Consider the following 13177-nt stretch of genomic DNA (forward strand, 5'->3'; position numbering starts at 1 on the left):
GATAAATTAGCTGTCAACCAATAAATCTGCAGAAAGGGAGCCACGGAGGTTCATGCGATTTGACCCAGGAAACTGCGCTGTGAGAAAAGTTGAGCAGGGAGGGACGAGCTGTGGGAGGACGGACCGCTGTGAGTTATGGCTTCGCTCGGCCATAAACAAAACACAAGCAATGGGTTCTTTGAAGCTAACAAGACCACGCAAGGGTCAAATACGTAGTTAGAGACATTTATGTCTTTGGCATTCAAAGAGTTTGGCTTGCATTTTACATCGAATGGAAAAAAAATGAAGGCAGCTGAGACAAGCTAAATTCAACAAAAAGAGTAAGTTTTAAGGTATTGCGTGAATACAGTGTTTATTACAAACATATATAATGCTGTTGAGAGAGGAATTATATTTCTGGCTTCATTCGTATCCACAGTGTTATGTCATTTCATTTTTGATGGTTATCCCTGTGTGTGGTTATGTTGAAGGTGACGTACCTGCTGCTCTAGCTGACAGGATACGTGCTGTCTTATTGCCTGTGCTGACCTTTAACTCAAAGTGCAGCGAGACGCCTCAAAGACAGAAGCATTGACAGCTTACATACAGGCCTGGCTACAGATAATCATGGTGCCACCGTATGCTTGTAACAGAAGGTCTCTTAACGTTAATGGGGATTTTGAACTTTCAAGTCATACTTTCTGTCTTGCCTTCACGTCAGACTCTGTTTTTCATCTCTCTCTTTCAATCATCACTTTCTGTCTTATCTACAGACCCGGCTCTGGCTCTCTTTAGAGTTTTTAAATTTCGTATAAAGTTTAAAGTTTATGACCAAAAACTCAAGGGGATGGCTTACCAAAAATATTACTGCTAAACATCCACATGTTAGCCCTGTAAGCTTGTTAGCATTTTGTAATTAGCACTATTTCAAAGCACCAACATCCTAGCATTATTGTAGGCGTGTTTTTGTATTTTTGTTCCATTCAAATGACAAATAATCCAAAGACAATAGAACTATCCCTTGTCTTTGCCTTAGTTTCATTCAGCAATATCCCTAGGATTGCTTTCCTGAAACAATAACCTACATCTTGTACTTCTTTATGAAATACTTAGTACTCCGAAAGATTGACAAGATTTCGTTATCACATACATGGCACACACATATTCTGAAACTACACTATCATGTTTTCACAGACAGATGAGTCATTTCCCGTGTAAACTATGATGGTTTGGCTTGACAAGAGGGGGAATGTATGTTAATGGCCATAATTAATTCTTTACTCCCCATAAATCTATATACCTAAATTACTGTTAAGATGAGTTTGTGCATGTTGTGCAGGCCATGGCACATTTTTATTACATCTTTCGTAGGAAAACAAAATGTTCCTATCCTGCCATCAATCACGGTAATGTTTCTGTGTTGTTCCATCTTGTACTTGTGATAAATCAGAAAAGCTCATGGGTTTTATTATGCATTTTACATACAAGATATATTTAGTTACCTCTGGAGACTCATTTATCCTGGCCGTCGCGTACGAGTTACTAGCAAACACATTGTTCTGCATTGAAATCAGAGTGATAAAACGCTGCAAAAATACAAACGCAGTTGTCACTTAAAACCATATCAGCTGATCAGACATGAGTAGTTCACTGTTGCCATGTGTTACAGAATAGAAGGTATCAGTAAAATAGAGTGTGTAAAGATAAAGAAGAGAGAAATTTACAGTTTTCAAAGAGCTGTTCATAAGCACTTGGGCTTTGCAATGTCCCAGTCAAAAGCTCATTCAGTATAATGCTTTTTTAAGTTTTCATCTCACATACTTTTAGGGATGTCTTTGAACCATAATTGAATTTATGATAATTTAAAGAACAGTTTATTATTGTCTTCAATTTGATTCACCAGACAATAAATCCATTGTTTTAAATATCAGGGTTATCACAGTAATCTTACTACCAGTATCTTAAACTATGGAATAGTCATGCTAATCATGGTCAGAATGGCTGTTCTGAAAACAAATATCAGCTTATGCATGTGGTTTAGTGATGAGTGCTAGAAATGCATTGTCTCATGTAAAGTCACATTTTGCAACATTTCATTTTCCATTTTTCCCATCAGCAGTATTTCTTTAGATGCAGCTCTGAGTTTATTGTTAATTTCACCTTTTTGGAATAAAACTGAGCAAGAAAATATTCAGAGTTCATAGACTTAAATGCTCTGAGGACATGCCTCTACATCTAAAAGCAACCTTTTTGACTGATGCGAGAACATGAATATGTGGTTCAGCACTTCTTTCTGTTTATCCAGCAGCTTGTTCTCTTTAATCTGAGATGTGAGATGTGCTAACACAGTCTTCACATCTGCTGAACTTGCCGGAGCATTGTGGTGCCTCCAAGATTTTCTTTTATTTTTATGTAGGTCATGCAAAAACTCAGGCACAACAACCTGGGCCACAAATAGTTCCTGATGTCACCTGTCAAAATGAGTTTTGACTCTGATGGTAAATAAAGCAATGCAGAAAATGTTGTCCAGGCTTGTTAAGCAGCTACGAGCCCTTTGGTGCATCTTAGTCTCTGTTGTGAAACAGCATCAGAATCAGCACTACTCACAGGCAGCAGTGGCGCCTCCTTATCAGTTAATGTATGAGTACACAGGAATGTCGGCCTGTTCTCCGCTCTGACATTTAAAGCGATGAGTTCTGCTCTCCGGCTCAAACACAGGATGGCCAGACCAGTGGGGGGAGGTCCACCTTTATCCCAAAGATAAAACAAATACATGAGGATAGCAAAGCCAAATATGTGATAGACTAATCTCCTGTCGGTCTGTGGTGGCAGGTGGACGTCCCAGTGTTGATTATGGGAGCCTTTTGTTTGCATTGCATGCCATATTTTTATCTCCCATTAAAATACAGTACTGTGTATAGAGTAGCCAGACATTAATCACAAGGCTGGGGTTCAGTCAAACTAAAGGAGGAGTAATCAATTTAAAATGACAAGACATGGAGGAAAAAGCTGAATTTGCACCCCAAGCTGCTTTCATTATCATAATCATCCCCCTTAACTGATGCAAACTTTATGTGACGGGATGAAATCATGAACTACCTGAAAACTAAAACAAGCTGAATGTATGTTGGTATTTACAGGCCTTTGGCATTAAACAGATGAAAGGAACATTTTCTAGTCAAAGCTGAACAACAGATTAACCTGCAACATTGTGTGAAGATGTCAAAGTCAATTTGCTGTATTACTTACTTAAGTACTTAGCCAAGAATGACAATGTCCACAATTTTAATTTGTAGACTCTAAATTTGTACAATTCTATCATTTATTGATTTATTTATTTGTATGTCTCTGTTAACCCTTTAATCTGGTATTCAGGGTCTAATGAAATATGTTCTCAAGTTGCATCATGGGAAGTGTAGAATACGGGGTTTGGGAGCTTGATCCATTGTAGGAACTGAAGGTTTATACAACTTGGCCTTAACTGCTCTAGTTTTTACTGTTATTTTATTTGTCTGTGACTTGCAGTTCATCTAATCACAGCGTTGTTGGGCAACAGAACAAGAAGCAAACTCAACAGTGGTGAAAGAAGCTGAAAGTGACCAACATGTTAGCTAAGAACAGCTTATTTACACATCCAGCAGTAGAAGAACAAAATTAGCATGTATTCGGAGGTGTGTTTCTGGCAACCTGATGACCTTTAGTCCCATATTCAATCTCTTTTTGCTCTGTTTTTGGTCTCTACCAGAGACTGTATTTAAAGATGGATGACAAGTCTACACTTCCTTCCACTATCCAAAAATTAGACCAAAACACTTTGGATACCAACATCTTGTACATTTGGAGCCAGTCTATGCAGTAGTGAGTCCCAACTGACTCAGTGATCGTGAGTCAGTCTCATGTGTCAACCATGACCCCCCCCCCCCTTTTTAAAGCATCAAATAGCTACTTGAAGCAAACTTACAGGAAAAATGAGCACTTGGACCTACACTGTAACCATCAAAAATGACAGAAACCTTCTTCGAGAAAAATACTTTTTTTACTCATTTTAGAACACATATGTCCATCCTTATATACAATATATAGTCTATTCAAACTTCTGAGAGAAATATCTTGTAAGCAGCTAAATGCTCTATTCTCAATCTATGTTTTTCTTTGTGCCATTTGTTGCTTCAGGCAGTGTGCAGTGAATAGAGAAACCCTAAACAGCAGGTTGTGGGCCATGAAAGATGGTAAAATTATCCGTAGAATAGTTGTGTTACTACAAGTGAGGATTTAAAATAGTTCATATTTATTTGTACGATGTTTAAAAAAAAACATTAGCATGTCATACTCCTGAGTTTGTAGAAGTACTTGAGTGTGAATACAATACCCCAAATATATTTGAATGCTGCCCTAATTGTTGTTGCCTCATTAGACACAAAAGATGTGTCTGATGACTGAAGAGACATGGAGCTGCCTTTGTCCTCAGTAATGATGCACTAAAGTGATAATTGCAGGATCATATGGGACTGAGGGTATGAGGTCCCTCCACCAGATGGTAGGAGACTGGAGTCAGATAAATAAACCGTTAGCTCAGCAAGGATACGTTGCCATGTGAGGGGGCCTCATGCCATGTTCACTAACAACTTTCACTAACATAAACCACACAGTGTGCTGTCAGATCTTGGTTTTACACGGATGGGCCTCTTTTCTTGCTGAGAAGAACAGTAAGCCATGATGAAGCGAAACATGTTACATCAATGTGAAGGAACAGCAGCCATGACCACAGGAAGAAAGAAAAGATACAAAGCTTTGTTGTCTTCTATGTGTGGAGAGCAGGATTCACTGCTGATTGGACTGTTTCATGTTGACGCCAGCCAAACTGACTGACTGACTGATACCTTTCTCTTGATCTGACTTGAATCACAGGCAGTAAACTGACTCCTGCTACTCCCATCACTACAAGTTGGCAAACATACATGATTCTGACTCTGTGATCCATTAAACATCACTCCATCCAACCATTCCACTCATCCTTTGAGACTCGTGGGGGGGGAGCTGAAGTCAATGCCAGTTGACATTGGGCGAGAGGTGGTTTACACCCTGGACAGATCTCTAGGATATCGGAAGGCCAACATACAGAGACAAACAACCATTCTCTCTCCCAATCACACCTTCAGTCAATTAAAAGTCTCCTATCAACATAAACTATATAAAGAGCAGGGTTTAACAAAGGGTACATTTGTATTCTTCTTCCTCTTATGTGCCTATCATTATTATAATAATTGAATTATTTCATGAAGCAACAACGCTTAAAAATGACAAATCCCAACAACGTTTCAAAGCTCATCATATATAAAACAATAATTTATTATTTCTCTCATTTTACAAGACATCAAATTGTGTGGCTTACTAAAGATTTGTAATGCTGTTATTCTGCTCAATACATGTAAACCCTAAGAAAGCAAAAGCGACTACAATGTGTGTTTCAACAAACAGACATCTCAGTATCAACAATGTGAGAAACATCTTTCTTTCTTCTAAACATACGTACAGGCACAATGATATCATGTTATGTTTTTCTCTGCATTATGTAACAGATGGTATATTTCGCTGGTGGTATCAACTTTGGTAGATCAGCACCCATAGAGAGAAATTAAAACTAAAAAAAGTGGATTTGTTACAAAATTTTATTTTTTAATTTACAAAAGTCCTTTTGAAAAGGATTATGTGTTCTACCTTGCAGGGAAAAAGCATTGTTTCCATAAAAGCATTAAGTATGCATAACAGTAAAATACTGATAAGAGATATATAGTACAAACAAAATAATGTATAATAGTGTAAATGCTGGCTGTTTTCTGTATGGCACACGGTCTTTACACACTTCTGAAAACCTTCCAAAAAGTCAAATATTGTTTTTTCGTCTCCAAAATTATTCAAAAGAGCAGGCAATAAGGTAGAAAAGGTAATTGAAAGAATCTGAAAAATGTTTCCAAAATCATTTTCATAGCCATGTCGAGTTCATGTCCAAGTCCAACCCTCATCTACAGGAGCTCCTCTTCACCGCAGGGGTGGAAAATGTCTGTCCAGAAAAGTCTTTCCTCATTTCCTATTTACAAAATGTTGCCACATTGAACGAGGCAGGAATCTCTACCCTAACTGGTAGTGTTCTATGTACAGTCCATTACACTCCAGTCCGTCCTCCTCTAGCTTGCCTGACTCTGGACTCAAGGCAGGACTTAGACTGTGGTTACAGACAGGAGTGAGTTGTAAACCCTGGTGCCGTCTGGTGACTTGGCACCATGAGTCAGCAGTTCCTGGATTGTCATCCAGTTGTCGAATATTTTCTTACTCCTCTTTTTCATCATCTTTTTGTGGCTGAGTTCGATGATGTTGGGCTCCTTTCTGTCCTCCAGGTAGGTCTGCTCCTTCAGGGTATCAGCTCGGCTCTGCTTCATAAACTCTCGCCGCTGCCTTTGCTCCTTGGACCGACTGGCGTGCTGCTTCCTCTCCTCCTTGCTCCAGTAGCGGCCCATCTTCAGCTCGCTTATGGCGTCGTCGTCCGTGGTCATGCCGCTGCGTTCCTCGTGAATGCGGAGGGCGCGCTCCCTCAGCAGCTTGTCCCGGATGGGGCGCTTGGTGATGTAGCGCGTGCCGTCGCTGCGGATCTTCACCTTCCACTCCATCTTGCGCTCCATGTCACTAGTTGTGATCGGGTCTCGGCACAAACTGACAAGGCTCATCTGGCTCTGGGCGTACTCCACAGCCGATTTCTGCTGGATCAGCTGCATGTAGCTCTGGTAGTGCTGGGCGTGGGCGGGGATGTGAGCATGCTTGTAAGGCGAATGTGGATAGCTCCGCCCAGACTTACTGGAGTCTCCTAGCTTCCTATCTTTGCCCTCCGCCTGCAGGGCTCCGTCTTGATCTTTGGAGGACCCTCTGCTGCGGCTTGGGCCAGAAGCTTCCTGGACGGGGGACAGGACTGGTTTGAGCAACCTGGTGCTAGAGCCAGATGCCCCGGCCGGATTCTCTTCTCCTCTGCGGAGTGAGTTATCTGGAGACAGCTCCAGCGTGAGAGGCGTGCTGCGGCAGCTCTCCCCAGTGTTGTAGGCACTGGAGCTGTCCTTGTCTGATTTCTCTGGCAGCTCTGTGATGTCTGAGAGCTCATGGCGACCGGCATCTATGCTGGTATTGTAGTTGCGGAAACTGCTGTCGTGCAGTATCCAGGACTCACGGCACTGCTCCTTCAGTTGCTGCATCTTGTGCGCGCGGACGATGTTCAGGCACTCCAGCTCGATGGTGCGCAGCTCCTCATTGAGTAGCTCCAGCTCCTTGTCCACACACTCAGGGTCTTGACCTCCTGCTCCGCCGCCCTGGCAGTACAGACCCTGGGCTCCGCTGCTCCTCATCTGGCACTTCAGCTCCAGGAGTTCCCTGAAGCGCTCGCACTCGTCAGCCGGGATGCCCAGGAAGTCGGTGTCGGTGTAGTCAGTGGAGATGAAGGACTCGCTGCCGAAGGGCAGGTCGGTGCTGCCCAGCGTGTCCTGGCTGTAGGTCAGCTTTCTGCAGCTGCCCAGCGTGTTGGAGGCTGTGGTCTGGTCATCGCCTAGGTTCTCCTGCTCCGAGCTCTCGTCATTCCGCGTGCTCTCATCTGTGCGCCCAACCCCACTGTCCTTCTCATGGTGGTTGGACAGCAGCGTGGCCGTGTCGGTGGTGCCTCCGTCCTCCTCGTGCTTCTTCTGGAAACAGAACACATATAGCTCAAAGATAGTGGTGCATCTAAAGCAGCTTTCTGAACTTATTTGGAGGGGCTTTATGTGAGAATGCACATGTCTGAGCCACCCTCTTGTAAAAACTATATGTCAATGCGAGAAATCGGTAGGAGATTTCCCGGAGAATTCTCTACAGGAGGTAGGTGCATTGATGACGTTTTGTAACATGCGCCAGAAACAAAACTGAAACCAACCCCAAAAATAATACAATATCTCAAAAAGAGGAGCCACACACGTAAAACGCACAGATGAAGATGTCAACTTGAAAAGACAAAAATATTTGATAGCTTTTGGTGATCTGGGCCAACGCCAGTATTTATACGCTACGTGCTGCCTCTGCCTGCTGAGCCAACCCTCCCCTCAAATCTCCAGAGATTTTGGTGTTGTTGTCGATGTGTCTGACTGGAGAATCTCCTGCTGTGTTTTTCTTCTTGTTAAAAAGCATCACTTTTTTATTTTTTTGACAAATGATCAGAGGAACAGGCTTCCTGCTGAGTTTATCTGCGAAATTATATCAAAATGTCACAGGCTCTATTTTGTGTAAATAGAAAATGTTTTGCTAAAAGTGACTGAGCAGCTGTTGTCCCGATCTGCCTCTGCCAAAATAATCTCTAGATGAACACACTGTATGTAGTAATGCAGATTGATTGTGCAAGTTTGCTTCCCGAAACTGTGTGCGTGTGTGACAGAGAGAAAGTGAGTTTACCTGCTGAAGCATGCTGGCGGTGAACTGCATGGCCTGATGGTGCTGCTGCTCCAGCATGTCCATGTGGAGGTCGTCCAGGAAGTCGTTCCTGTCATCATCCATCCAGCCCTCATCCAGCTGTGACGCAGCATGAAGAAGAGGAGCCTCATTAGGTGCAAACATTCATATGCAGAGATGTGCTCAAACAGCAGTACAGTCCTACTCTTGTTTGTTCCCATCAAAACACTCAACTACTCACCGTATTTGCTTCAGAAATCCAGCAAAAGAGGTTTGTATTGCCTTGTTATCATTAACCTTTACTGACCTCTATATATAAGTATTTTTAAAACATTTTTACTGGACAGAATTGGAGATTTTTCAAAGTAAAGTCCAACATTTCAGGATTTTCACTGTAGAAAATAGATCATTTCAGGATACTTCAAAGTACTGTAAAACACTTTGGTCAATAAGTTCAGAGAGAGACTGATATGCCTGTGTTCAGGAGCTCTCTGACTACCTACATACTGAATAGCAAACATTTTTACTGCATAGATTTGGAGACTAGTTTCATATTACATTTATTTAAAGACCAAACAAAATAATAGAAATGCAAACACAAAATCTCAAATCTTGAAACAAAAGGAGCAGAAAGAAGAATAATCTTATATAATCTGATCTTCTTTTACAAGACATTAATTAACAAAGCAAATAATTCAAAGATCAAACCCGTGATTTGACCAGCATTTTATTGCCAGCGACTGCTATATGTTATTGATGTGCATTTGATAATAAAAATCTTGAATCTTGAATCTTGAATGGGATCCTAATTACCTGCAGCTCTGGTCTTGCCACCAGCAGGGAGATATTCTGGTTCCCCTCACTGGTCAGCAGAACAACAGCATCCTCCCGGTTCTGGATCTCGATACCATTGATCTTGATGGACACAGACAGAAGGGTTTAAAAGTCTGTCCTCATTCAATTTTAAACATGGCTGTTTGTGCATTCATCGATACATAAATAAACCATATTCACAAATCACAGTTTGCCTCAGAGAGTTCAGGAAAGTGCGACATCCCTGCCATCAACTCTCCACAAGAGTGAGGAAAAACTAGCATTTAAACTATACTCTAATAGACTTAAACGTGATAAATGCAAAAACAGTCATTAGAAATCAAAGTGGAATAGTAAGCGCGCAGGTTAGTCATTGAAAAACCCAAGATTACAGAAATCTCACCTGGATGATTTTGTCCCCTTCTCTTATTCTGCCGTCCTTTGCAGCAATGCTGTTCGGATCAATCTGAAGAAAACAGAGAATTAAGCGATAAGAGAACAAGATTAATCTCCATCTGTCTGTCCACTGAGACCTTTTGGGGATAATAGCTTTATTTGAGTTTTACTGTTAACATCATCATTTGAGAGTTATGGTGCACCACATACCTCACTAATGTAGATCCCAGCCTCGTCCTCGTCATCAGTCCTGTAACAGATGGTCAGGCCCAGCTTGTCTTGGATGTTGGCTCGATATAAATCCACCTCCTGGTGCAAATGAACAAATGGAAAAGTTAATATCCACTCGCTTCTGAAATGATTCTGTTTTCCCTTTTTCAAAATTGAGGGGATAACATTTTTATTTCTGGACAGACTGAATATATTGACTATGTAATGGGATCACAGAGCAACAGCGACCCATCAATCACTGTAATGAATCTTTCAGCCGGACAGGGAAGCCATTGGTTTTTTTCGAGGCCTGTGACAGAATGAGAGATGATGCGGGTGCCTGCAGACGGGCAGAGTCCCGTCTCTCACTTGTCAGCACCTGTAATCTCACAGATACAGAGAAAGATACGAGCAGCGCTGTCCTTTCAGGGCAGAGGACGGCCTCCTGAGGTTTAATAAAAAAAACGAGCTGTCCCGGAAGAAAAGGTAAAGCTTGACATTTTGTGGAATATTTCATTTGTGTTCTCTCAGAGAGTCTGATGAGGATCCACACAAGGAAATGTGAAGCTCCAGCCAGGAGTTAGTTAGCTCAGTGCAATGATTGCTCTCAGGAGAAAACAGCAGGCACTCACGAATCAACATTTTAAATTTAATATGTACAAAAAACTAAGTGTTAAAGCAACACATTCCTTTTTTTCCTCCTTATTACACTGGCATTTTTCAAACTAGTGTTTTCAGAATGGAAAATGTTTGCAGCACAGTCCAATCAAATACATTTAACTCTGTAAACAGGAAGCTTTGAAATAACTATCCAGAAATAACAGTTTCAGGGTAAAGATGACACATTAATATATATTCCAATTACACTATATCAAACTAAACTGCCAACCTTTTTAACGTGTTTATTTCTTTCTGTATAAAGGGAGAAATATACTACTTCAGACAAACTTTTCACTGCTAGAAGAATTCATACAGTTTACAATGAAAGACAAATATCCAGTCATGTTAACCTAATTGACATTTTGTCATTAAATCAGATGTTTGCAGTATTAGATTAAATACTTAAATACAGTTTGCATCTTTATGAAACAGCATTTAGAGCGAGTGTCAAGTCAGATGTGTGACCTTCATTCTCCTCTTTCACTATTTAACAAACTGACGTCAGATTTGTCACTTGGCAGCAGCACTTGGGGGGGGAGTGCATTTAGACTCCACCTGGAAGTCATTGCGTTCAGCAAAGATTTTGCAGAACATATTAATATATCAATAATATTATCAGGAAAGCTGCTACATAAGCTATTACTATTACTAAAATAATGATTTTTAATATGACAAACTTTAATTCATAGCTACAGATACAGATATACTATCAAATCTAATTCATTGTTCTGTAAATTAGAGACAGACACTTGGTTTAGTCTGTGTTGTTCTGCCGTGCATCTGCCATTAATCGTCCTGAACATCACCTCTCGCCTCTTCACCTCATACTTCCTGCCTCGTTATTATTAATATCGAGCAGTAGGTGGCTGGGGTTTTACTGGGAGGGGGTGTGGGGGTTGGCGGAGGTCACCGGGGGAGCACAGCAGAGGCTCGATCACGGCCTCATCATGGCCTCATCCAGGCATTGTTAGCGTGCATCATAAGATTCATCACTGCAGACCCATTATCTGTGCCATCTAATTATCCAGCGGACCTGGTCTCCACCGCACCGCGCCCGTGGAAGACTTATTAGGCCTTGTCACTAATAACTAATGATGTCACCATTGTGCATCTGCTGGACCAAACCAACAACTCGATTTCTGTCTGGCCGATATCTCAGGGTCTGTATGCAGGTTGAGTCCTCCATCAATAACCACAATACATCAGGAGCTTTGCTGGCCGGCGAGGCCGCTGCAGTGGAGACACAGCGGCGACCTCAGGTCTGCTTATGGACTAATAATGCACTGCTGTCTGAATGTAGATCTTCATTGAGGAGACAGTGGAGGGAGGGAGAAGATGTTTACCTCATATTCCAGCTCCTCACGTTCTATGTCCTGCTGAATGCCCTCCAGGAAATCATTGGGGTCAAAGTATGCATGTCCTGCCGGATGCCTGAGACGAGAAACAAGAGTGTAATTGGAAAAGAGGGAAACGCTCGTTTAACATTTACACAGTCAAAAGCGAGACAAGCAACACATTTGTCAATCTGGATTTTAATTTGGCCCCAGAGTTTGAAAAAATAAATGAGAATTAGAGAGGGAGTAATAAGAAGTCAATGCTGAAATGAGTCTGGAATCAGATATATTGAGGCTACACCCGCAGGCTAATCACAAATTAACACGCTGCGTGATTAATTTGACTCTGAAATCAATTATAGAAATCATGATTATTCATTAAAGGGCAACTGCTGCTGCCACAAATAGTAGAATGAAGCCAGACTTAGAGCTGCAGGGTCTAACACACACACACACGCACACGCACACACACACACACACACACACACACACACACACACACACACACACACACACACACACACACACACACACACACACACACGCAGAGACAGAGACAGAGACAGAGAGTGAGTGAGAGAGAGAGAGAATGAAAATGAATGAGCAGAATCATAATTCTAATGTGGCTGTGTGCCTCGGAGGAACTGGCATCCTCCATAAGTGACAGGGGCACTTTCCCTTCAGGCGTGGGACACACCCCATGTGATCACAGCCGTCTGGGCTTGAAGAAGAAGATAAGGAGCCACTCTCTTAATGAACTAATAGGGCGAGAGGTCTGATTGTTTGTGACCTTTTCAACATAGCCGATATTCGAACCTAAGATTTCCTGTATCTTCTTATTTAAAGTGGACTTACTGGAAAAGACAGGTCTTTGGTGCAGAAACGTGTGTATTCTTCTTGGAATTGCAGCAATTCTGCAACTAAATATTGTTTGTTTTTATAAAAGTCTGGTTGAGGTCAGTCTCCATTAGAGTTTTAATGGTACGTAAAACTTTATTGTAAAAATCATCTTCCACCAATCAGGTTGCCAGTAAAGCTGGGCCATCTGCTGCTGCTGAGGGTCACTGTCAGTACGTGGACTCAAGATCAGCTCGCTGAAGTGAGCTCGAGCTGGATTTCTAACTGAAAAAATAATGCTAGTAATAAATTATGCTGGTGGTGGTTGTTTGTGGAGCAATGAGACATGGTTCAGGAAGAGTGGTTTGAGTCATTAAACCATTAGTTTGAAGGCTTTTTCTGATGCCATTACACAGCTATCAGAGCAGAAAGCATTTTATCTCCAGACTGGAGGTTTACTACTAGGATGGAGTGTGAAGGCCATGTTGAAGAAA

The 13177-nt window shown here is 41.7% G+C and overlaps 1 protein-coding gene across 3 annotated transcripts in view; it reads right to left on the reverse strand.

Moving 5' to 3' along the window:
- Nucleotides 1–5674: 5674 nt before the first annotated feature.
- The window catches only part of pdzrn3b (PDZ domain containing RING finger 3b), a 102874-nt gene continuing 95371 nt past the window's right edge, over nt 5675–13177 (reverse strand). For all 3 annotated transcript variants that reach the window (XM_061070164.1, XM_061070163.1, XM_061070165.1), the window contains 6 exons: nt 11856–11943; nt 9853–9951; nt 9650–9712; nt 9247–9348; nt 8437–8553; nt 5675–7697 (listed from right to left, as the gene is read on the reverse strand). In XM_061070164.1, the coding sequence (XP_060926147.1) occupies nt 6198–7697; nt 8437–8553; nt 9247–9348; nt 9650–9712; nt 9853–9951; nt 11856–11943 (1969 nt within the window). In that variant the 3' untranslated portion in view covers nt 5675–6197. The remainder of the gene's footprint in view (nt 7698–8436; nt 8554–9246; nt 9349–9649; nt 9713–9852; nt 9952–11855; nt 11944–13177) is intronic.

This window comes from Limanda limanda, chromosome 4 (assembly GCF_963576545.1).
Source record: "Limanda limanda chromosome 4, fLimLim1.1, whole genome shotgun sequence".
NCBI classification, from domain to species: domain Eukaryota; kingdom Metazoa; phylum Chordata; class Actinopteri; order Pleuronectiformes; family Pleuronectidae; genus Limanda; species Limanda limanda.